The 27595-nt window shown below is 40.3% G+C and overlaps 2 protein-coding genes across 2 annotated transcripts; one reads left to right on the top strand and one right to left on the bottom strand.

Moving 5' to 3' along the window:
• Window positions 1–820: 820 nt before the first annotated feature.
• LOC135480997 (myrosinase 1-like) lies at window positions 821–27595 on the bottom strand. Its single transcript, XM_064760928.1, is given in 14 exon segments — window positions 821–954; window positions 9055–9297; window positions 9654–9837; window positions 10924–11184; window positions 11924–12054; window positions 13290–13409; window positions 15146–15349; window positions 16178–16365; window positions 18358–18487; window positions 20737–20979; window positions 22975–23158; window positions 23373–23633; window positions 26371–26501; window positions 27406–27595. Coding segments are annotated over 14 exon segments (2604 nt in total).
• Window positions 5187–7700, top strand: LOC135480347 (toll-like receptor 13). The gene is made up of 2 exons (XM_064760175.1): window positions 5187–5680; window positions 6473–7700. Exons 1-2 carry the CDS (start codon window positions 5187–5189, stop codon window positions 7698–7700), a joined length of 1722 nt encoding a protein of 573 aa, XP_064616245.1.

Here is a 27595-nt window from a genome sequence, read left to right as displayed (position 1 = left end):
TAAAGCCTTGTGTTCGTGGGTTCGAACCGTCGTATAAATAAAATATTCTTGAGTACGACGTTAACACCAATCAAATAAATAAATAAAGAAATCTTTATTCTGACAAGATTCGTATACACATTGGTACATACATGAATGTCATGATCAGTCAAAACAAAACCTATAATTTGCGAAATACCACATGATCGTATGTTATAACCGCTTCGGTATGATAAGCTAGGTTATTGCGTATCTCGCATCTCTGGCGAACACTATCACTGCATGGTTGCACTATATTCAGTATCCGTGGGAGATACCCTCTTTACCACACAATGCCTGTTGTCGATTTTTCCTGTATTCAGTAAACGTATGCACCAACATAGGCAGTTTTGTTTATGGAGTAGCGGTTTTCTATTTTCGTATTGTGTTGTATTGGATTATATTGACACTATATTGTATATTTGTTGTTATGAAAAACAGAATTCACTTACCCTGGAGCACTATACTGGTACCCGATTTTCTCTATCTATTATCCTACAGCCGAATTTCCGTGATCAGTATCTTATAGTCATATTTCCCTATACAGTATCGCATAGCCGAATTTCCGTGATCAGTATTTGATAGCCGAATTTCACAATGCAATATCCTTTAGCCGAATTTCCTACAGTATCCTGTAACCGTTTTCCCCATGCAGCATGGTGTAGCCGAATTTGCCTATACAGTATCCTGTAGCCGTACAACCCCTTTAACAAAAATGCAAATTACAAAAACCTATCAAACAAATAAATACATTATTCATAGTGCATTGATTCTTCAGCCAATCAGCATCGATTATTGATACTTACTTAGGCCAGGAGGGGTCGACAATCATCTCGGTGTCCTGGTCTCCGGAGTATCCAGGATTGCTGATCCCGTTATCCTTGTACCGGACGAGTCTGCTTGTGTAGTGGTTCAGGCCGAAAAAGTCATAAGTACCTACAAGAGTACGAATTATAGAGAGGAAGTGCTCACAAGAGTACGAATTATGGAGAGGCAATGCCTATAAGTGTATGAATTATAGAGGCGGTACCTACAAGAGTACGAATTATATAGAGGCAGTACCTACAAGCGTACGAATTATAGAGAGGCACTGCCTACAAGAGTACGAATTATAGAAAGGGAATACCTACAAGAGTACGAATTATAGAGAGGAAGTACATACAAGAGCACGAATTATAGAGAGGAAGTACCTGCAAGAGTATGAATTATGCAGAATAAGTACCTGTCTTAGTGTTATAGAGAATTACAAGTACCAACAAGTATTACAGTATTTATGAAGCACTAGAAGTATGTATGTATGCTTGAGGTTTTACGTCGCAGCTTATACGTAACACTTTTTCAGTCACACGACGACAAGGAATCATTAGGTGTGTACATATACTGGGACTTCTCGTGACATGTGGCAGGGCGAGTCCATGCCTCTAAAGTGCTTCCGCCACTGCGAAGTAACATGCTAAAGACACCAGACATGACACCCCACACAGTCACATTATACTGACACCGGGCTAATCAGTGAAGTTTCTTTGCTCTAACCTCTCAATGCACAGCGCCAAGCGAAGCAGCAGCAAGTACCATTTATTTGATAGTCTTTGGTATCACCTGACCTGGTTTTGATCCCGAGATCTCCCGACTTTTAGGTGGACGCTTTAACTGTAGACTACCAAAGCGGTCATAATGATGATTTAATTAAACTTTGATGATACAAGTATATTCAACCCATACACAGGAATTCAGCACTTGGACACAGTAAACAGTCAGTTAACTCACAAGAGATGAGTAATAATCGCAATTAACATCACTGCATGTTTTAGTTCAAATTACTTAACTCTGCCCACGTTATGGGGCTGGCGGTTTTATAAATTGCCCTGACAGTTTAAGTACTTAAAAGAACGGTTTCAGTGTCTGGAATAAAACCCTAACTGAGGTAAACTGAGTTCAACGGTAACGTGTGACCATTTGCCAGCTATGGCACTATCACAGCTGCTCTTGTATTATTCATTTATTTATTTATTTATTTGACTGATGTTTTGCGCCGTACTCAAGAATATTTCACTTATACGACGGCGGCCAGCATAATGGTGAGAGGAAACTGGGGAGAGAGCCCGGGGGAAACGGACGTGCTCTGGTTAAATTCTCTGCACTGTAGTCTTTTATATTATAAGTACATAACAATGCACTTACAGGTATTTCTCTTTAACAAAAAAACAGCAAAGCTAAACTGTCAAGACATGACCCAGTCAAATTCATGGTACATGGCATATAAGCAACGAGTGAGTGAGTCAGTGCTTGGGGTCAACAATTTTTCAGTCATATGATGACGAAGGTATCCTTAGGGTGTGCACCTCCTTGTTGCGGACAGATTTTCACCGCTGTTTTATCTAGTGCTACTTCACTGCGACGACTTACCGAAGGCAAGTAAACCGCCCCGCCCGACCCATTATACTGATACGGGTCAACCAGTCGTTGCCCTATCCCCTTCATGCTGACTCGAGGTGTGACTCGACCCAGGATTGATCCCGGAACAAATTTTGTTTCAGTTTCCGAACCCGAGAACTTCATATATCTCACTTCCGCCTATCCTTCCTATACCTGTTCACAGATTTTATTTCCTGCTGATGATCACATATGCTGCACTTATATTTATTACTCTCGAAATGTGCTCTACATTAGAGGTTAATTATCTCCTTGTGAAGAATATTTATGAAATGATATACTATAGTTTCTAAGGAAACTGAAACTTCATGAGGAAATAGTTGTTTAATACAAAAGCATTTGCACATATGCATGCAAATAAAGAATGGGTGCCTACAGGTTTAAAACAACTGCAGGAAGCGGAATAAGAAACTGTAGTACAATGGTGTCTGAAGTGACGCCACTTGCAAATAAATAAACCTGTCACAATGTCTACGTATATTTACACCCATTAGAAATGACTATACGTACAATTAAGGATTTATGGTATAGAGAGTCAAACCAGAGGTACGACGACGGTGTGTTAACAGGCATATGGTCACACATAAGCGGAGAAATATAGGGCTTCTCTTCAATTTACCCCAGTTAGGGTTTTATTCTAACTGTTGGTGTAAATGCCTAAATAGTAGAACATAAGACAACCCCTAGCACTATGGCTTAAATAGAATTAGGTTAAAAAAATGCAGTGATGTTAATTTCATAGAGATTATCATCACACTGCTCTGATCTGCATCGTCGTATCTGCTCGAGTTCTCTGCGGTTGCGTCGCCGTATCCCGGTCGATACGGCGATGCAACAGCAGAGAACGAGGGCAGATACGACGATGCAGATCTGCACAGTGTAATGATAATCTATTTATCATATATCTTCTATTGACACTACTATGGGGGGCATAAAATCCAGATATTTCTTCAGACTACTTTGCTTAGCGCACAGTGTCTGGCAGTGCACAGTCCGCCATGACGCTCACAAACTATTACGCGCACATGGATTTCGTTCTAACTATAGCATATTTCAAATTACCGCAGAAGACACAAACAGTGGTTTAAAAAAAAATAAACACAGAAAATAAAATAAAACAAAGACTCGAAAAACCGTGGAAATATTATTTATACAACATCAAGTAAGTATAGCTGGCTTTTCAAAACACAGATGCTATCTGAATGCAAGAACTGTAACGTTTATATAAACGTCATCTCAAACTTGACAAGTGGCATTTTGAAATTCAGTATACCGACTGTAAAGAGCGCTAAAAAATCAGGTCAACCACCAATTTTGGAAGTGAAGAAGTGATTTAATTACATGTGGATGACTGAAAGTTCTCTAAATTTGCTGAAGTCTTTGTGAGTTCTTGAAAGGGTTTGTCAACAAAGTTAATGGGCAGTTGATCCGTGGCAGAAATTGAGGTGGAAAGTGCAATTTGAGAAGGATGCACCCTGGAAAATACCGGTAATTGTACATGTTCTAGTGGCATGGTTTACATTGTGTGTGAAATTTTGTAAAACAAACAGATCATTCTGTACTTTAGAAGATGATGGGACAGTTGCATCAATTTCTGTGGATGTCCTGGGTTGGGGAGGAAGAGTTGCGCTCGCAGCGGAAGGCTGTGTGACTGGTGCATTTGAAATGATGTGGCTCATCTTTTCCTGCGTACCATGAGAAAAAAAACAGCGTAATTATTTCTACTTGCAACATTTTTGTGGCCAGTGAGTTGCATAATAGTCGTGGGAGCTACGCCAGCATGATTAAGACGGTTACATGTTGTTTTGCGGACACTGTGGTTTGTAAAACGGCCAGGTAAGTTCGATCGTGCCATGGTTTTCATAATTGATTTTTAGGGTGTGCTCTCCCATTGGTTGGTATTTGTACCATACATTACTGCAAGCTTTTCTTTCGTAATTGATGCCGAAATAAAATGGATTGTCGGCTGTTCATATTTTTGGTGGCCTGTGGTCCATGTAGACTTTGTACGCCTCTGCCAGGCAGTCATATAGTTTGACATCGACAGCTATCAGCGTTGCAGAATGTAATTTGACGCCAAAAAATCACGAAGCAGACGACACAGTAAAATGACGAAAATGGTTTAAAAATAAGACTCTCATCCATATAAAATCACATCAATTTGCAGCTATGTATATGAGGACTTACGAACTGAGGACTGTCTTGGTGCTCAAGGCTGGCTGGAGGATAATCTGGAACTACGGGGGTGTATTCAGCATATACTGCCTTCTCCACTTAAAAGTTCAGCTACAAAACTGAATCGCAAGTATTTATGCTGAATAGTGTTCTAGACGTTTTGTGGTCATAACTACCCCGGCAACAATTACACACCGTGTTATAAGCTGATTGTATAACTACCAAAACAGCACGTTTTAAAAACAAAGCTGTCTTGGACAAAGTTGATTGTATCTACGATTGTAACCAGTTACTTAAGTTATAATGATTTATGCTTACAGTAACCAAGGCAACGTGTTGTACAATCAAAGCTGGGCAAGTTGATAGTAACTATCATGGTAACCATTACTGAAGTTATAGTGGCATCATGCTAGTTGCTGATAGGTGATCAACCAGAGCTCTCTTCCAATACGACAATTCGCACATGCAATGTGAACGCGGTTTTCTCAATTTGCTAAGTTTTTTCATTTCCTAATTCGTGTCCTCTGGTTTTACAGGAACGCAGCGGCAGAAGTGACACCATGGGTGTGCGCAGTGCGCCTCAGGAAATGATGATCGTCTTGTTAATGTGCTTAGGTGTTTCCGCAGTGGCTGGTCGGCCTTGTGACTTCTACACATCCCTGAATTTCCTAAACTGCAGCTCGCGTGGACTCTTTTTTGTGCCTGCAGAAAACCCCCACTTTAACGATTCCCAGGGAATCGATCTTAGCCACAACTCAATAGAGAAAATAACAGGCGGAGAATTTTCGAAATCGTCGGGGCTGAAGTATTTGGATCTGTCGTACAATAATATAACGGACCTGGGTTCAAAAGCATTTCGAGGACTTGACAATTTGGTCACCTTGAATTTTTCGGGCAATTACGTTCATCTCAGTTCAGATGTGATCACGCCAGAGCTGTTCGAGCCTCTGGTGTCTCTGGAAGAGATACGCATTCAAGAGATCGTCCCCATGACGACATCAAAGTGGAAAGGTGTAGATGCCGCTTTTGGGAAACTAGAAAATTTAAGACGATTGTATATTGACTTCCCCCGCGACTTTGTCTTCGGAGAAAGATTTCGCGCGCTTTCCAAATTAACGACGATTTCTACGGCGGGAAGAGAGTACAGAAGTAATTCCTGTGAAATTAGAGCTTTGCGGAATTCCACGTTTTGTAGCTTACGTGGACTTAACATTAAGGAGCTACGACTTATCAACTGTAACATAGATTATACTGAAACAGCCACCTTTGAACCGTTAACCTCGTTAAATACCTTAGATATTTCAACCAACTTCGGGCTTGGACTTAACCAAGCTGTAAGTTTGTTACATTCTTTTCACAATCGAACCATGAAAGAAATTAAGCTGCCACGCGTTAACAACGGGAGCTGTTCTGAGGGCGCACATTTCGTGCTAAACCGAAATAGTATGGAAATCTTGTCCAATTTGTGCGTAGAGTCATTGGATTTGTCTGAAAATTTCATCAATTCTGTTGAGGATTTTCCTGGAGATCGATTATACTATTGTCTAGAGAATTTTAACATGTCGTTTCATTCACTGAGATGTTATCCTCCACCTTTTTTAATTCGCATGTGTGTTAGATCAATATTTTTGAAGTCTTTGGACCTAAGCTACGGTTTTGGTTTTCCTCAGGATGACGATGGGTACTATTTTCAATCGCGTAAATACCAGGAGAGACTAGGCTACGACGTACACGATTTGATTGTTCCGGCGTCTTTAGAAAAACTTGACCTAACTGCAATATCCGTTAGGTTATATCTGAGTAAACCTTTTACTTTTATTAACGCGAAAAATCTTCGGTCTTTCAGTATTGCGTATAACAACTTTGGTAACTGTAGAGGCCCCATGCTTAAAGGCCTTGACAATTTAACTGAAATCGACCTGTCAGGAATAAGATGTTCGCGCATGAGCAGGGATTTCTTCCTTCATTTACGAAAATTAAAGAAACTTTCCTTGTCAAATTCTCACGGGTTGGACTTTTCAAGTTCTTCACTGACATATTTTGACCTACTTGATACCTTGGAGAGCATCGACCTATCCGGCAACAAAATAACCGAACTGCACCCACGCCTTTTTCAAGACAATCGAAATCTTATGAAAATCAATCTGGCGAATAACAAGCTGAACCGTCTTCCCAAGGCCTTGTTCCAAATCGCCCAACTAAAGAAATTGGACTTATCCGCCAATGCCTTTACCTACCTCCAGAGTGACGAAATGGCGTTGATTGATGGTTGGATCACCAGAGCCAGGATACAAGATCCTTTCTCGCTGATCCTGGCTAGGAATCCTATACAGTGTACTTGCGACACCGTTTTGTTTATCCGCTGGATTGTTTTGAGGAAAATAAACCTAGATCATCCAGACAACTACACGTGCCTTCTGTCCAACGGATCACAATTGGCGATCTACAAATTTAGGAGAGACATGAGAAATTTCGAAGTCAATTGCGTTAGTTCCACTTACATAATAATATCAGTGGTGGCAATTTCTACGAGTTTGATCTTAATTTTGTCTCTGGCAGGAATGTATCGCTACCGTTTAAATCTAAGGTACTGGCTGTACACGAGACTGAAGCCTCCGAAAGACATGTTTTCTGGTGTCGAGTACGTCTTCAACGCTTTTGTAGCCTACACCCATGAGGATAGAGAGTGGGTAAAACAACAGTTACGACCAAAACTCGAGCTACATGAGGATCCTTTCAAGCTATGCATCCACGACAGAGACTTTTTACCTGGAAGACCGATTCACGAGAACATCGTGGACAACATTAGGCAAAGTCGTAAAGTCCTACTGATTATCAGCACGCATTTCTTGGATTCGACCTACGGTCCCCTTGAAATTGAATACGCTGGCATGAAATGCTTGGACGAGGGTAGAGATGACATCATAGTGTGTGTGCTGATGGAGGAAATTCCGGTTCGCCAGATGCCGAGGGCGCTTAGAAATCTCTGGCACAAGATCACTTTTTTAAAATGGAACTTTGATCCGGAACATCAGGCGATTTTCTGGGGGAGACTATCTGATGCCTTACGCTAAGAAATAAACTTTAACATAACAGTTTTATTTTCAACCACAGATTTATAGCAAAAGATCAATACATGTATAATATACTCAGCACAGCGGTGGGTTTATTCTTCATTCTCCTCATCCACCGCAATATACAGTGAATCTGCGCTGAAAACAGATAGCCCATCAGGCGAGGACGTCAGATCCCTACCACTTGTACCGGCTTATGTGATTGGTCGAACGGCGACAACCCCTTTATGAAAGCTTACACGATTGGACGTAGGGCGGTAGTAGACAAGTGGCATTAGAATCGGACACATTTGTATGACTGATGTGAGGTGGATGGCTCTAGTGAACTATATAGATGGACAGAGTAGTGAAGGAACGTAGACTAAATATTTACTTCAGTGCTGGTATTGACAGTTCGGCCAAACACGGATTGATATCTCAGACAATTTCTTATAATATATATTAACATTAGCATCCGTACCATAAAAATACATTGACAAAAAATATTTATTTGTTTATTAGCAGTATGCGTCAAACTGACACACATGTCATATAGAATTGCGTTATATTCTGTAGAGTGAGACAAGTAAACAACTTTTTTCATTTCTTTGTCCTATATGTGCGAGGAATACTTGGTGCTGAAGAAGAAACTTTACCCTTGTCAAGGGCTTTTTTATTGTAATTATTTGTGTTTGTGTGTTTCTAAGCTAGTTTTAGATATCATTTTATGAAAATTCATTTATTGGCTGTAAATATAACATGTTTGTATTAAAACTACTGTACTTTAGTTTATTTTCACATCTAGCCTTTTATCAGAATGTAAATTTAGGGTTACGTAAAATAAGTCCTTTAATGTACAGGCGTTTGAATGCAAATAAATGGAGAGATTTAATTTTGTGTAGACCAGTGACATCTAATAAGTCGCCATTAACACCACTGCATTTTTATCTAATTCTGCAAAAGCCAGTTTGCTAGTGCTTATGCATTGGCATGAACAGTTACTCTGCAAGACTGCATGGGTTATTATGCCACATTAGTTATATTTCAGCCGTTTCAGTTAGACTGAAACCGTAACTGAGGTAAATTGACAAAAGGGCTTATTTCACCCGTTACTTTTGACCGTGTGGCAACTATCACCATGTCATCATCGCCATAATTATACACTCTATACTGTAAGTCTTTTATTATATTGATATTTGTTCTATGAACACCAGGTAAGGTCATCATCGGAGCATCGTTTCACCTTTCCATCGACCGACGATGGTATGAAGCGATGGGGTGATGGAGAATCGATGCCACGATGACACAAAATGATGGGACATGGTGTCCATTGTTTCGTACTATCGTGCCATCGTCGGGCGGTATATTTTCTTACCTTTAATGTAGGCAATTTCCTCCTCAGTTAACTCTGGTAAGCGAGAATTATTCAGTCCTTGTTCTCGGCTCTTTCTGGCCACGGCTTCCTTCATGGCCACTGGATAATCCCCAGCGCCATATATGGGATGAGCGAACCAACCGACGTCGAACTGCTGGGCTCGCTCAGCGGCGATGACGTCATCGGGATTACTTGAGTTCAAAGGTTCCATCCACCAAGTACCAAAACACATGCCGACGCGACCTAAATAGGTTAAGTGGACAAACTGTCACACAAAATCCACAACATTAATAAAATCAATACGATGGCACGAAGCGATGACGCGATGCTAGCTTAGTGATATTATGTTGAATTTGACAGTGTTATCATAATGTTATAATCATAGGATCTATTCTAGCATCACTCAGGAACAGACTTTCTGTTAAAATTAACAGATTAATTTTTTTGAGCGTAGAGAGTTTGTTACACTTCTCCTATTTGTGTAATTGTGATCATACTCTACATTGTATGAGCAGAGTTCAAACAATGCAGCTTGGACTCGAGTCGCCAATGCGCGCGGGAACATGCAAGCCCTTAACTATGAACAGACGTTTGCTGACCATGCTGAGTGGTTCTGTAGGTATCGTTGTAGAGATGCCAGGCTCTAGCATGGGCCAAGAGAACCACCTTGCTGGCCAAGTAAGGGAGAGAAGCTGGTTGGTTCCAGCCTGGGGCTTTGGACCTCGAACCCAACCCGCCTTGGATGAAAGAAACTGGCTCGTTAAATGTTATCCAGAATTTGACCTGTAACGAAAAGAACAACGGGTCGATTCTACAAAACCGTTGTTGGCTTATGTCGAAATTTTAAAACTCTTTAGGATGCTTAATATTTGGAACTGGAAGCAGCAATTTGGACACATTTGTCTTAAGATAACAAAATTTAATTTTTAACAGCAGACAATAAGCTTCGTATGTCACATGTTCACTTGTCACAGTCAGAGAAAACAGTCAGAAATTGTTTTGTGGATTCGACCCCCACATCGATAAGTAGATGGCATAGTCTCCCGATCCCATACATTATATGGGGTATTTTCTCTACAAGTGTTCTGTATATCACAATTATACAGAGATAAAGTACAAGGACCACACTAAATAAACGAATTCCACATTGGCATCAAAAACAGCTACACATCAACAGCTAAATATGAAAAAGTGTTGTTCTGAAAGTATCTGATGACAGAAACTTTTTGGAGATGTACTCCCCATGCTACTATTTGTTTTGTTTGTGTCAAACTTTGATACTCGTAATGATGTCCGCCGTCGTATAAGTGAAAATATTCTTGAGTACGGCGTAAAACACAAATCAAATAAATATTCCTAGAGAGGAATAACTGGTAGCAACTTGAATACGAGCAGAACTCTAAGGGTCTTATTTCTTGATATAACTGAAGTGGTTTACGAAAACTTTTGTTGTTGTTGTTGTTGTAAAGTTATTTATTTATTTATTTATTTACTTATTTGGTGTTTTACGCTGTACTCAAGAATATTTAACTTGTATGACGGAAGTCAGCATTACGAGGAATCCAGGCAGAGCCAGGGGGAAACCCATGACCATCCGCAGGTTGTTGACAGATCTTTCCACATACGACCGGGGAGGAAGCCAGCATGAGATGGACTTGAACTCATGCAGACCTCACTGGTGAGAGGCTCTTATGTCACTGCGCCGCGTTGGTACGCTAACAATCTCTGCCTCGGAGGACCCCACATAAAATTAAGATCGACCAATGACCTATAATCTACTTGGATTGATAAACTGCTTTATCCCACATACTAAAAAATGTAAATGTGTGTCAGGTTCCACGAACGTTCTGATTTAATGGTTGAATTTACCTTATTCCCCCAAGTCCGGAAGCATAGATCCGCGTACTGCACATAGTAACTAGCCATGACCCCATCGATCCAACCTTGATCTGTGCTCTGCAGGGACTGAGGTAAATCCCAGTGATACAAGGTGACGATTGGCTGAATGCCGACGGCCAGTAAACCATCGATGAGATTGGTGTAGTAGGCTATTCCTGCGGGGTTTACACCGCCCAGAACGGGGTCCGGGATGACACGTGGCCAGGATATAGAAAACCGATAGTGAGATACCTTGAAGAATGAAAGCGATGGAAGTTAAGAAAACGATTTGTCACGCATTGTAACGTGATTAGTAAAGATAGATAGGGCCTAAAACTATAAATTTAATATATATATATATATATATATATATATATATATATATATATATATATATATATATATATATATATATATATATATAGTTAGTAAATTTAAATTTAACTAATTTAGTAAATTTAACACCCATCCCCATATACAACAAAAACCTAAAGAAGAAAAACAGTTAACATTAATTCAACTCAAACTGTATATAATTCTAAAATATAAATATATTTAGCGCATTGTTGTTTAAATGATTGAATGGAAAACAATACTTCGTTGACAGACCTGTCATAATACGCATACTAAAAGTTTAGTTTTTCTTTAGGTAAAAATCTTTTTGTGATGGAACAGACCGCTTTGGAAGTTACTGCTCACTTCTGTTAGAGCCAGGGAGGCTCCTTGGAGGAGTGGTCAGCGTGTTAGCGTAGCACAATTACTCAGAGATTTCTCATATACATGTGTAATTGCGGTCGCTTTGAGTTCAAGCCTAGCCCATGCGGTCTCCTCTCTGGTGATGCCTGGCAACAATCTGCGGGTGGTCGTTGTTTTCCCCCGGTTTCCTCCCACCATAATGCTGGTTACCTTCGTCGAAATGAAATATTCTTGAGTACGCCGTGAAACACTAATGAAATAAACAAACAGTTATCAGAGATGAACCTTGCCTCACCCCTAGTTTCTTCATCAGCGCTATGTCCTCTTTGTACTTATGGTAGCTATCACAGGCCACATCCCCTGTCTCATTAAAGGCGATGTTCCCTGTCTCGTGCGTGAACAAGTCCCAGATGCTTAAGCCTTTCCCTGCAAACAGTTAGTAAAAAACGAATATTTCCTGGGTCCGTAATCCTTAGGTAGATCGTACACTCAAAAAATTAATTAGTTAAATTTAAGAAAGTATCTAGTTAGTCTATTGTTGTGTTTAATTAATAGAATATGTGTGTTAATAGAACAATTTGCTGCAATATACTCTAGCTTAACTCAGATAAGACTTTCTGTTAAACTTAACAGATTATTTTTTGAGACTATTTATGTATTAGGTGTGTGAAGATATACTGTGTTTTCTTACTTTTGACAGGGCGAGTTCGTGCCGCCAAAGTCGTAAGGCGATGGCTTCACGATATAAAGGGACGTCACTCTGTTGTCCTAGTGAACGTGGTATCTCGAAACCTGAGTGTTGGGCTATCCTAAATTTCTGTCTATGTGTCCTTTCCTTGCTGGTTTGTGTTGAACGTTATTTTGGAAAATGGTCGGGTCATTGACCCGCAACGTCCATTATGGTTAACGATTGATATACGAGTGTCTTTTTGGAAGCCTAGATCAAATGAAATCTCTCAGCACATCTTGAGTCACATGTTGTTCCATGTCGTATATCTGCGGTGCACACTTCATACTGTGTTTCCGCGGACATACAATTGCGTTTGACGCGGGCGTCAGGTGTCTCCAACGCACCTGCGTTACCCGTATCATCTTCTACCCTGTCAATCCACCTAATCAGCAATTACTCCTTCCCTGGTGTGTGGAACGTTGGAACATGCGTTAAACAATCGCATTTAGGTAATTCCCATTCTCGGAATTAAAGGACGACCTGTCGCGAATGCAATCGTATGTCCGTGGCAATATACGGCTTAAAACCGATATTTCGATTGGTTTACATGTCTTCTATCTAATAAGTGACTGGACGAAACGTGTTGCATGTATTTAAACTGAACGGTAATTACCCACTAAAGATTCATGAGTATTAAAGTACACTCAACAAAGTAATCTGTTAATTTTAACTGTCTGTTGTCTGAGTGATGCCAGAATGTATTCTGCTATTGCAACAGATTATTCTGTTAGATATCACACGCATATTTTATTAATTCAACATAAAGATTCTATTAGACTGAGAAGATATTATGTTGAATGTGACACAGTATTATGTTATAATGACAGAATACATCCTACCATTAATCACACAACATACTTTGTGTTAAAATTAACAGTTTAAGTTTTTTGAGTGTACGAGTAAATTTACATGACGGTCGGCATGAACGTACCATCAGCGTTCCATCCGCCCTCTATCTGGTAAGAGGCTGAGGACGTGCTCCAGATGAAATCCTCTGGGAACTGACCGTAGTAAAAGTCGCCGTCCTCATCCTCTCTAGCCGTAGACGCTGCTGTGAGGATTGGCGCCAAGAGCGCGGCACAGCACAGGGGCGCCAAAATACAGCTCCTGGTAAACTTCATTGCTACCGTTGCTGTATACGCTTCTGTAGGATACTGATTAAATAGGCCATGTATACATGACCTACACCTATACCAAGTGTGATAACGAGATAGGTATCTATAACTAGTGTTTATTTACTGATATTTTCTAGATAACGATCCATTGTCTGCATTACCAGTGTTGAACACTTGCACCTCAACATAACCTCATGCTGAGAAACTTTGCTCACGATTCTACTGCATTGTTCTGCCCAGATTTTCTTCCTTAAAAAAGGCCGCGGTTTAGAAGCAACTTAAGCGAAGTTAAAATATGACGTTTTGTGAGTTTTTAGATATAGGCTAACAAAATTACTCTGAGGATGATGCTTTCTACGTGCTTGTCGTCCCTCTTGTTCTTAAAGTGATTTATTTATTTCATTTTTCCTTAATACCATACTTGAGAATTTTTACGTTGTATGAAGTCAGTCAGTTTTTGGGTGAGCGTAAACCATTTACTTTTGGTAAGTTACTTACGAAAAGACATACACGCCATATGGGTGAAAGACAAGGGGTCTTCCCAAAAATACCCTGTTCAAAGACGGGTTTGAATCGACGCCTTTTGTGACCTAGGGGTTGAAAGGCAAGTGACTCTAACCACTAGACCAGTCCCCCCTCTCGCTTGCTATTAAAATGACTTGGATTCTTGTCGTTCACCAAAACCAGATAAGTGCATAGACATAAATCCTAGGAGCTTGTGACGTTTGCGCAAGCATCACTGAAAAATAAGATTGTACCTATCACCAGGTACGTGGGCACTAATACGGAAATAATACACCGTCTACGTCACATCCGGAGTGTCTATTCGGTCAAGTGACCAGCCAAAAAGTAGGCTCCAATCCGGTTGGCGGAAAGCCCCAACTGATAGGGTTCGAACCGGCATAGCCATTATGCGGTTAAAAAATATTAAAATTACTAACTGACCATTTTGAATTTCAGAAAACTTTTTCGGACAATGGATCATTATGCACGCTGCTGTCTTGTTTATTCGCTTGCTTGGGGTTTAGGTAAACATAATTTCGTTCATATCTCGACAAAGTCTCCTTGTGCAGGGTCCCTATGCCTCTTCACTAGAACGTCATGCTAAAGACACCAGACCTGACACCTCACCCATCCAATGGATACTGACGATGGTCAGACAAGTGCTTATCCTATGGGCTCATGCTGGGTGCTACAGGATAAGAAGCGAAAATGTTATAACTAATTTCTTATGGATATGCATGGAAGGACAACATCTTCATTGCCGAATTTGACCAATCAAAAGCTGAATCAGATATTTTGAACTGGGTGGATGGCTTTTGAATTTTACCAGCCTAACTTGGGATAGAAGCGGCTTGAGCTGGGTAGTTTACGTTATTGAATAAAAGATCATGCAACCCATTAAACTTTGATGGTGATGTTGATCGGAATACGGACCCAGGAATTTTTTATACGATTCTTCACCATTGACAGACAGGACAAATATGCAGAGTGTTGCCCCTTTGACTGTAGTTGGGGATATCTGCTTAAACAGCTGAGGCTGAGGTGTACCCTCGCGGAGTGCTTTTTAGGAAAGTTAGTCTTTTTCCAATAGTTAACAATCTTACCTTAAAACAATCAAAGCACAGAAACACAGACTATTTTAGAACTTTTGTTTTCTGTTAATCGAGACTTTAATTCGGCTTCGGGAAACCATTATTTTTGACAATCTGGGTGAAGTATCCCGCCGACTTTTTCGGTACTCTTGGGCGACTGGGGTCACTAAAGTTCACGTAATGAATGCCAAATTTTGCCGTGTAGCCACTGTCCCATTCAAAGTTGTCCAAAAGGGCCCATGTACTGTATCCAATCACTGTGCAGTTGTCGACATTGGATGCTAAAAACATGAAATGCATTCTCCATTATACATACATAGTGAAGTTAGTGAAGTAAAGCGAATCCGACGTTTCACAATATGCCAAGATAGTGATGTTCATAGACTAGCTTGGCATGTTGCTAACCCTAACTAGAAATAATACAAAAGCATTGCTTAAATCAAAGTGAATCTTAGCTGCAATAAACAATGTTCAGAGCTCCATTCTTTATCTTTAACACAAGGCTGAAAATCACACCATATCGGCTTTGGACTTAAAGGCAAAGAAAACACAAAAACGAAGCACATATCAGATAAAAGACCACTTAACAGTAACCAGGAAACTAGTTTATTTTTTTTAGAGTTTTTCCAACCCAGTAAAGTGGTTTTAAAACATCCAATTCTACGGAGATCTGTAGTGACCCAGAGGTCCATTTGGAGAATGCATTCATACATGTATATGTATATGCATTTTGAATGATTAAATTTAGCAGCCGGTGTGTGTTATGTGGCCAAAAAAAACTGATGTGACGTCACTGGACCCAGTATGGTCAGAAAAGGCCACCGTAGAATCCAACGTTTCTATTGCATTTTTCTAGGTTAAAAATAAATCAGTCGGGCTATTTTTTTTGGGACAGTGTTTAATGTGCTTTCACTCGACATTTAGTTCACACTAGTGTTTTCTTTACTTTATCTGTGCCTACATACCTCTCTTCTTAAAATATGTTGTCAATTAAAGTGACAAGGTTTACGAAATTTGCCTGAAGCCTAAGAATCTGAATCTAAGAATTCATCACCCGGAACAGATTTAAATAAGACGAAGTAATCAATGACACAAAAAAGGTAATCTACCTTTCAACAGCTCATCGATATAATTTTTGTAGAATTCAATTCTGAAATCATCTACCACTTCCCCAGTCCCATCAGCGTAGCCGTTTTCCGTGATGAGGATTTTCACTTGGCGGCCATATTGTGACGTCACCCAATTCACCATTTTCCGGAAGCCCCATGGTACAACATACAACCAGTTCAAAGGAGATCTGCAAATGATGTTTTTAGTGATAATTCCATATTAAATATGTAACTGCTAACTTTCTATAAAACAAAACAGCATACTTGGCAGAGAAATAATCCAGGATGATTTCATTACTTGATCCATGTTGATGGTATTACTTGGGTTAGGATGATGGTATTACTTGGGTTAGGATGATGGTATTACTTGGGTTAGGATAATGGTATTACTTGGGTTAGGATGATGGTATTACTTGGGTTAGGATGATGGTATTACTTGGGTTAGGATGATGGTATTACTTGGGTTAGGATAATGGTATTACTTGGGTTAGGATGATGGTATTACTTGGGTTAGGATAATGGTATTACTTGGGTTAGGATGATGGTATTACTTGGGTTAGGATGATGGTATTACTTGGGTTAGGATAATGGTATTACTTGGGTTTGGATGATCGCATTACCCGAATCAGGAAAATAATATTGTGGGATTACGATCACCTTGATATTGATATTACTTCGACCATGGTTATGGCATTGATAAGGCCAGAAAAAGTTATATTACTTGAATTGAGCCAGTGTGATGATATCACTTGGTCCAGGGTTATGGTATTACATGTACTTAAACCAGAATGATGGTATTACGTGGGTTAGGATGGTGATATTACTTAAGCCAAATTGATGATATCCCTTGATCCAGGGTAATGGTATTACATGTACCTGAACCAGGTTGATGGAATTACTTGGGTTAGGAAGATGATATTACCTGAATCAGGACCTTGATATTGATATTACTTCGACCAAGATTATGGCATTGCTTAGGGCCAGAAGACTAATATTACTTGAGTCAGTATGATGGTATTACTTGAGCTAGGATGATATCACTTGGACCAGGATAATGATATTACTTGGACCAGGATAATGGTATTACATGGACCAAGATAATGGTATTACTAGAACTTGGACCGGAATAATGGTATTACTTGGACCAAAACAATGGTATTATTTGGACCAGATTAATGATATTACTTGGACCAAAATAATGGTATTACTTGGACCAAAACAATGGTATTATTTGGACCAGATTAATGATATTACTTGGACCAAAATAATGACATTGCTTGGACCAAAACAATGGTATTATTTGGACCAGGATAGCGATATTTGTTGGACAAGGATAGTGGGATTACTTGGCCTGGACAATGGTATTACTTGGTCTAGAAAATGTATATTACTTGGAAAAGAATGATAATATTACTTGGACCAGGATAATTGTATTACCTGGACCAGAACAATGGTATTTTTGGACCAGGATAAAGGGAATTACTAGGACCAGGATAACGTTATTTCTTGGACCAACATAATGACATGACTTGGGCCAGGACAATGATGTTACTTGGGCCAGAATAATTACCTGCGCCTGGGTGTTGATTTTACTTGGGCCAGGACAATGGTTTTACTTGAGCAGGGATAATTGTATTACTTGAACCAGAACAATGGTATTCTCTGGACCAGGATAATGGTGATACTTGGACCAGGAAATGGTATTAATTTGACCAAAACAATGGTATTACTTGAACCAGGACAATGGTATTTTCTGGACCAGGATAATGGTGTTATTTGGGCCAGGAAATGGTATTAATTTGACCAAAACGATGGTATTACTTGAACCAGAGCAATGGCATTTCCTGGACCAGGATAATGGTGTTATTTGGACCAGGAAATGGTATTAATTTGACCAAAACGATGGTATTACTTGAACCAGAACAATGATATTTTCTGGACCAGGATAATGGTGTTACTTGGACCAGGAAATGGTATTATTATGGACAATAGTATTTCTTGGGTTGCGATAACGGTATTATTTGGGCCAAGATGATGATATTATTTGGGTAAGGATACCAGAACAGTGGTATTTTTGGGCCAGGATAACGCTATCACTTGGCCCAGGACAATTGTATCACTTGGAACAGGACAGTTGTATTACTTGGATGATATTACTTGGGCCAAGGTAATGGTATTACTTGGGCCAGGACGGATCGACGCTCTGCAAGGAGTCGGAATCCCCGTAGATGCCCGGGTCCTTCAGTCCTCTGTCCTTGTTCTGTACTAGCCTGGTTGTGTAGTAATTCATCCCGAAAAAGTCGTATGTACCTTTAACATGGAAATAAATGATAAAGGTGCACAGAGGTGGGGGAAAAGTTTATGCTAAAGATTATGAATGACGTAGAAAAAAAAAAAAGTGTGAATCAGTTCATACAGAGCACGTCACAAGCGCATACCAGCGCATACCAGCAATGCAGAGAAAGAAAAAGAATGAGAATTTAAATATTTTATGTCAAAAACTATGGTTCACGGAGAAAGTTAAGTTCTCTTATTATACTTCGTGACCGAGTGTAAGAAACGACACAACTCATTACTGGAGTAGAAACACGACAACCGCTGTTTTAGTCTGGTTGAGTAACAATGAGTATAATACATATTACCTAGTGTATCCACGTACAACGTATCAGGTGTGAAACATGTAACAACATATCAGGTGTAAAACAGGTAACAACATATCAGATGTGAAACATGTAACAACATATCAGGTGTAAGACAGGTAACAACATATCAGGTGTAAAACAGGTAACAGCATATCAGGTATGAAACAGATAACAACATATCAGGTGTGAAACAGATAACAACGTATCAGATGTAAAACATGTAACAACATATCAGGTGTAAAACAGGAAACAACATATCAGGTGTGACACAGGTAACAACATATCAGGTGTGAAACAGGGAACAACATATCAGGTGTGACACATATCAGGTGTAAAACAGGTAACAACATATCAGGTGTAAAACAGGTAATAGCATATCAGGTATGAAACCGATAACAACATATCAGGTGTGAAACAGATAACAACGTATCAGATGTGAAACATGAAACAACATATCAGGTGTAAAACAGGAAACAACATATCAGGTGTGACACAGGTAACAACATATCAGGTGTGAAACAGGTGACAACATATCAGATGTGAAACAGGTAACAACATATTAGATGTGAAACAGGGAACAACAAATCAGGTGTGAACAGGTAACAACATATAGGATGTGAAACAGGTAACAACATATCAGGTGTGAAACAGGTCATAACATATCCGGTGTGAAACGGGTCACACCATATCAGGTGTGAACAGGTAACAACGTATCAGGTGTGACAGAGCCAACAACATATCAGGTGTGAACAGGTAACAACATATCAGGTGTGAAACAGGTAACAACATATCAGGTGTGAAACAGGTAACAACATATCAGGTGTGACAGAGCTAACAACATATCAGGTGTGAACAGGTAACAACATATCAGGTGTGAAAAGGGTAACACCAGATCAGGTGTGAACAGGTAACAACATATAGGATGTGAAACAGGTAACAACATATCAGGTGTGAAACAGGTCATAACATATCAGGTGTGAAACAGGTCACACCATATCAGGTGTGAACAGGTAACAACGTATCAGGTGTGACAGAGCCAACAACATATCAGGTGTGAACAGGTAACAACATATCAGGTGTGAAACAGGTAACAACATATCAGGTGTGAAACAGGTAACAACATATCAGGTGTGACAGAGCTAACAACATATCAGGTGTGAACAGGTAACAACATATCAGGTGTGAAAAGGGTAACACCAGATCAGGTGTGAAACAGATAACAACGTATCAGGTGTGAAACACGTAACAACATATCAGGTGTGAAACAGATAACAACAAGTTTCCCTGAGAGATCCTCTTCATCATGACACAAAGTGCACCCCACATAACTACCCACTCCCCTCCCTCAGAGATAAACCATATGAACCATTTCAAATAATAACCTGTTTGGCCAAATTTTCTGGAAAAATCACCCCGTGCGGATGTCCAGATATATTTTACATACAAAAAAACTCTTAGCAGAAAAGAACTGTCCTGTTGCCAGGCCAAAGCGCGCCAAAAGCCGCCCTCCATGGCGCTTCCTTATGAAGAGAACATAATTTACCTCTAATTCGTCCCACAACCGAGAGAAAGTTCATTAACAGGAAATAGTTCCTGTCCAAGAAATCATGTGAGTACTGGCATTTAAACAAGCTCATTGCACCCAGTCAAAGAATGAGATAAGAAGAGAGGCTACGTAGTACTTAGGGGGCTTAAAATTACTACAGACAGAAAACCATTGATATATTACGTTTACTTTTTAGAACATCACCTATTTTAAATCAATGTACGGTTGACAAAAGGAAATATGGACCAATCACTGCCAGTCTAAAACACGAGACTGACTTCATATCATGTTTTACACAATTTTGTGGAAGTTTATACGTTTTGGAACTGGCGCTGCTGAGTGGCGATTAGCATGCTAACCCGACATTTTACCTTTGATGTAAGCGACCTCGTCTTGGGTAAACTCTGGCAGGCGTGACTTGGGCAGCCCCTGCAATCGGCTCTTCTTGGCAACCTGTTCCTTCATCACTGGTGGGTAATTTCCAGCACCGTAGATTGGGTGAGCGAACCAGCCCGTGGAGAACTGCTGAGCGCGATCAGCCGCCATGACGTCAGCCGGGTCACTCGCGTTCTTTGGTTCCATCCATTTTGTAGCAAAGCATACGCCCAGCCGACCTTGAGAAATGTACAAAGTTTTAAAAAAGGGCGTTACTATGGTAACATATCTCCTTTTTGTTTAACGCAGTGTTCAAGATTTTTAATTTTTCGTTTGGGTTAGGCCTATATGGATGGAAGAAACCGGGGTGCCTGAAGTGAGCAACCGACTTTGCTAGTTGGATGTTAAACCTTTTGACTTAAAGCTGCAGCCGAAGCAGCAGCAAGGGCCGGATTTGAACTCACAACCTTATTGGTAGAGGGCCACACGGTTGTAGACCATTACTGTCAAGATGTTCCCATGTCCACATACTAATTTCATGAAGGCTTGTTATATTTATTAATTTATTTGATTGGTGATTTACCCCGTACTCAAGAATATTTCACTTATACGACGGCGGCCAGCATTATGGTGGGAGGAAACCGGGCAGAGCTTGGGGGGAAACCCACGACCATCCGCTGGCAGATTGCTGACAGACCTTCCCACTTACAGGCCTGTTATAAGTCATAAAAGTATATGGCCTGCATACGCAGCGAAATGGTGAAGTTATTTATTTTTTTAAAACATCAAAAAGCTCGATAACGGACCCGTTGCAGGTGCAGATATCCTCTTTTGCATGGTTGCATATCTCAGTAAGATTTCCATTCTTGCGCAGGTTGAAAGCAGTAGTGTGTAACTGACTTATTAGTCACCGTTTACGTGTCGTTGTACAAACTGAACCCTATGGCGTGTTCCAAGCTTACCACCTAACATTTACCCTCTGTTTGTAGTTGTGCAGATGGAACGCTGTAGTGTGGGACAGACTTATTTACATTTAGCGTCGCCCTGTATTTGTCGTTGTTGTTTGGTTTTATTTAGACTTACACTGTGGTAGAGGTTGAATATCTTGGGTGTAACTTTGAGTAATTCTGTTCTTGTCGCACACATGGAACACTCTAGTGTGTGGCGGGCTTACCGTTTTGAATTGCCCTGTATTTGTACGTATAAGTCGTAGTCTGGCGTGTGGCGAACTTTTACAGGACGGATTTCCACCGCTCTTTTAGCTAGTGCTGCTCCACTGAGACAACTTACTGAAGGCAAGTAAGCTGCACCGCCCGAGGCATTATACTGATACGGGTCAACAAGTCGTTGCACTATCCCCTTAATGCTGAACACGAAGCGAGGTTACAGCTTTATAAAAGATCTTAGGTGTGACCTGACCCAGGATTGACCTTGGAACTACCGTTCCCGAAGCGGACGCTCTACCAACTGAGCTATCGGGGCCGGTCAGTCGTACAGATGGAGTCTCACCGCATCTGTCGTACCACTGGAACGCTCTAGCGTGTGACGGACTTACCATTTCACCTCGTCTTGTATTTTTTATTGTACAGATAGGACGCTCTAGCGTGTGTCAGACTTACCATTCTGGGTCGTCCTGTATTTTTCATTGTACAGATGGAACGCCCTAGCGTGTGTCAGACTTATCATTTCTGGTCGCTTTGCATTTTGATCGTACAGATGGAACGCTCTAGCGTGTGTCAGACTTACCATTCTGGGTCGCCCTGTATTTTTCCTTGTACAGCTGGAACGCACTAGCGTGACTTACCATTCTGGGTCGCCCTATATTTTTCATTGTACAACTGGAACGCCCTGGCATGACTTACCATCCTGGGTCGCGCTGTATTTTTCATTGTACAGATGGAACGCCCTGGCTTGAGTCAGACTTACCATTCCTGGTCGCCTTGCATCTTTCATTGTATAGATGAAACGCTCTAGCGTGTGTCAGACTTATCATTCCTACTCGCCTTGCAATTTTCATCGCACAGATGGAACGCTCTAGCGTATATCAGGCTTACCATTCTGGGTCGCTCTGTATTTTTCATTGTACAGTTGGAACGCCCTAGCGTGTATCAGACTTTCCATTCTGCGTCGCTCTGTATTTTCCATTGTACAGATGAAACGCTCCAGCGTGACTTACCATCCTGGGTTGCTCTGTATTTTTCATTGTACAGATAGAACGCTCTAGCGTGACTTACCATTCTGGGTTGCTCTGTATTTTTCATTGTACAGATGGAACGCCCTAGCGTGTGACAGCAGCATAGTCCTACTCGCCATATACGGGTAGTAGGCCGGCTGTGCCCAGCCTGGAGCTTTCGTGTTCGTCCCCAAACCATCTTGGATGAACGACAAAGGTTCATTGAACGTTATCCACCATTTGACCTATAAAATATATGTTAACACGTGAGTTTTGATAGTTTTGATGATAAGTAATCAATATTGATTTTTAAATGTCACAAAGGAACTCACTGGTTCAGATAGTTAAAATATTAATGCATATACATAAAAATCTATGAATGTGTGCGATGAATGGACGTTGGAACGAACTATTTTGACGAGATGATAGTCAATCAGCATTCGGCTACAATATATTTACCTTATTCCCCCAAGTTCGAAAGCAGAGGTCGGCGTACTTGATGTAATAGTCTGCTATTACCGGATTGATCCATCCTAGATACTTTTCCAGCAGGGTTTGAGGTAAATCCCAGTGATACATCGTTACGATTGGCTGAATGCCTGCCTCCAGCAAACCGTCGATGAGATTGTTGTAATAGGCTATTCCTGCGGGGTTTATACTGCCTTCCACGGGGTCCGGGATGACACGTGGCCAGGATATGGAAAACCGGTAGTGAGACACCTTTCAAATGTAAATGAAAAAAAAAATATTTTTAAATAGGGAAAGATAAAGCGCGTTAGTCAGGAGTTGGGGTGGGTGTCGTTTGGGGCGGGAGTAAAAAATTTTCCCAAACTTGTGAAACAGAATGTTATCACTGTAGATCATGGAGAGAAGTTTTTGTTCACGGAGAGTTAGTGCTGATACTTAAGTGCTGAAAAATGCAAGTACTCCTCTTTACATTAAAAAGAAAAAAAACGGAAACGGAAAACTACTAATTGTGAAATCAAAAACCCCCAAAAACTGTTTGCTAAGTCGAGAGAATGGCATTATTCTAAGAATACTATCACGGTCGTATATATGCAAAAGAAGAGAACTGGGTTTGATATGATCCCTTTCATACCATCATTAACAAATATGTTTTACTTTACCATAAGAAAGCAAATGAAATTGAATTCATCAAACAAGGCTGTGGGGCGTTGCCATATTGAGAGATATTAGCAAAGAGTGACTAATATATTTATGATTACCAGACTAGCATTAATCAGGGACAGACAAGTCACTAAAGGGAAAAAAATCTTGCAAGCATAATATGCGATACTGCCGAAAGGCTAGCCTCCCTTCTCTTATTCTGTTTTAGGGTTCCATATGGGCGTACTACATTTTTTGATGACAACTGAGAATATTCATGGATTTATTTTTTTACATTTGCGACAGTATTCGCAAATTCCAGCACATATCAAGAAGTATACTCCAGTTTGTTTACATATTTTTTCTTTAAGAGACATTTAGTAGTTGACACAGATCGTCAAAATAATTGTCGTTTTTCCACGCAGACACTATTTGCGATTACACGCCCTGCTGTTCTTCTGAGAATGTGAACTGTGTCAATACATTGGGCTGCTTCTGTGCGATTGTTAACCTTAGGTAAACCGACATTGGCCATACTTTACCGCTTACGTGTGACCATTTGCCAGCTATCACACTGTCGTCGCTGCTCTCTATTCTGTAGCCGTATTTCACCGGTTACGTGTGACCGTTTGCCAGCTATCACACTGTCGCTGCTCTGATTTTACTCTCTATGTGGTACGTCGTTATTTATATTATATTTAATAACAGAAAGCGAATGTACCATTCCAGCTTTTAAATAACGAAATGTTAGTGAAGGACATTTCCAACGATAATACTTGGCTTTGCACAATCATCGGAACGACAGCCAGCAAAAATGAGTACTTTCACTAGTCTTTTTATGCCTTAGGCGTTACTATGGTTTTAATCACATCTGGTGAACCGGGGGAAATCTTTTTAAGTTTCTTGGATTTGTATTGCTGGGGGAGACGGACCCGCCAGTAGACTTGTAAAACATGTCAGCCCACGTCCCATGGAATGCGTGAGCCATTGGGGAACTTTTCCGGCTTCTAAAGTAATTCGGACATAAGCTATGAAATCTCTTGCTCATTTCTGTCTTTCCAATGACGTTTTGGGGTCAAATTCCTCAATGACGTTTTGGGGTCATATTCCTCAATAACGTTTTGGTGTTATATTCCTGAATGATCTTTTGGGGTCATATTCCTCAATGACGTTTTGGGGTCATATTCTTCAATGACGTTTTGGGGTCATATTCCTCAATGATCTTTTGGTGTCATATTCCTCATACTTCAAGAGAATAATAGTCGGCTTAGGTAGGATCTGATTCGCCATTGTCGTCTGAAAGTGGTCTAACGCTAAAAAAATTAATCTGTTAATTTTAACAGAAAGTCTGTTGTCTGAATGATGCTAGAATGTGTTTTCTGTTATTATAATTTTCTGTCATATTCAACATATTTTCCTGTTAGATTAATTGACAATCTTTATACTGAATCAGTAGAATACGCGTGTTATATCTAACAGGACAATCCGATGCAATAGCAGAATACATCCTAGCATCATTCAGACAATAGGCTTTCTGTTAAAATTAACGGATTTATTTTTTGAGTGTACTACATCGCTCGAACCACAGCTGGTCCCAGCACCGACATATTTGTAGTGTGGCCTCAAGGAAAGTCGTGCCGAAAACACCATACACACAATGTCACCATACACCGAAGCCATCATCACCACATGGGGCCCGTTCTACAAAGTTGTTACAAGTGACGTATTTCTTCACTGTATGTTACATGGAAATTGTGCCAGGCGCAGTTTGCGACTGCTTTGTAGAACGGGCTCCAGTAATCTCCCTCTGAAATCCCAGCCAGCGAGAGGCAAAAATGAGATACAAGTTTGATTAAAATTAGAGTTCTCCGGCCGTACGTGGGAAGGTCTGTGGCAACCTGCGGATGGTCTAGGGTTTCCCCCGGGCACTGTCCGGTTTCCTCCCACCATAAAACTGGCCGCCGTTATATAAGTGAAATATTCTTGAATACTGCGTAAAACAGCAATCAAATAAATAAATTAATTAATTGATTAATAATAATAATAATAGTAATAATAATAATAATAGTAATAATAATAATAAAGACTTCAACGTAGATCGTGTTTGGAAGTTTGTGGCAGCATAGCCCTTAAGTGATGTGCATGACCTTGACAAAAAAGGATTCCTCGTAGTCATTAATCGTACTTGTGGTGTCTAAGTCTGGTTAACATGGAAATGGTCAGACAGGTGTATGGCTTGACGCCAACCGCCAAGACAATACCTTCGGCCATTGTTGACCCAAGAGTAATAAAACGGAATAAATCAAGAAACGTTTGTCTACACCGGTCTTCCATACACCTATATCCTCACCCCCAAATTCTTCATCAGCTTTATGTCTTCTCGGTATTTGTGGTAACTGTCACATGTGACGTCAGCTGTTTCGTTGTACACGATGTTACCCGGGTCATGGCTGAACACATCCCAGATGCTGGGGCCTTTGCCTGCCAATAGACATGTCAACAATTTAAGACGGCTGTATCCTATTATTACATAAGAATTTTCCTTCTTGTCATAGGAAATCTCTTCGGTATCATTTAGCATTTGAACGGAATCACTGTTCTTCTCAATTCTCGAAAAAAAAAAGAATTTTATTTTTTTATGGAAATAAGGAATCCTTTAGATCCATTCGTCGAAACAGACATTTGTACACCAGCCGTCAACCAATAAGGACGTTCCAGGTCAATAATCGCTATAGACCAATTCCCAAAAACCACGATTTTAACTATTCTGAATTTGTTTTGTGCTGTCCTTCAGTGTACCGTCAGTGTGCGTTGAAAAAGGAGGACCACAAGAAATTTATTTATTTATTTGATTGGTGTTTAAAGCCGAACTCAAGAATATTTCACTTATAAGACGGCGGGACCAAAAGAAAGGTTTCATTTAAATAGAAAACTGAACTTTTCATTTCCTCGATCAATCATAAATTAAATATTTAACCTCTTTTTAATCGGTCAATACAATTTATCACTAGTAACATTGATCCCTGCCTTATTCGATGTCCATGAATACTATATACCTTTTCAGGTCTGTAAAACTGTGTATCGACCGCATCCAGAAACTATAACATGTATATTTTAGATTGTGTTCGATAAAATCTCATATTTCTTGATCCAACCAACATATCATGATATCACATATTCGGAAAACACAACCCTTTCCCATTAACAAAATGTTTTGCCGATTGAATAGTTGATATCATTAATTTCTTTTATCAAATCCAAATGTCATAATAATCCATAATCATTTACAAATAAAGAATCCTACCAGCCAAAGATTAACATCTATTCTCAGTTTCGCGTCAGGATGGTTTAATGAAAAGATCCCAGTTTCAGCGTTCCAACGTACCATCAGCGTTCCATCCTCCTTCGTACTGGTAAGCCGCTGAGGACGTACTCCAGATGAATCCCTCTGGGAACTGACCGTAATAAAAGTCGCCATCCTCATCCTCTCCGGCAGTGGATGCCGCTATGAGGATTGGCGCCAGGAGCGCGACACAGCACAGGTGCACTACAATACAGTCAGCGTAAAGCTTCAT

This window comes from Liolophura sinensis, chromosome 13, assembly GCF_032854445.1.
Source record: "Liolophura sinensis isolate JHLJ2023 chromosome 13, CUHK_Ljap_v2, whole genome shotgun sequence".
NCBI classification, from domain to species: domain Eukaryota; kingdom Metazoa; phylum Mollusca; class Polyplacophora; order Chitonida; family Chitonidae; genus Liolophura; species Liolophura sinensis.
This window is presented reverse-complemented; position numbering and strand designations above follow the sequence as displayed.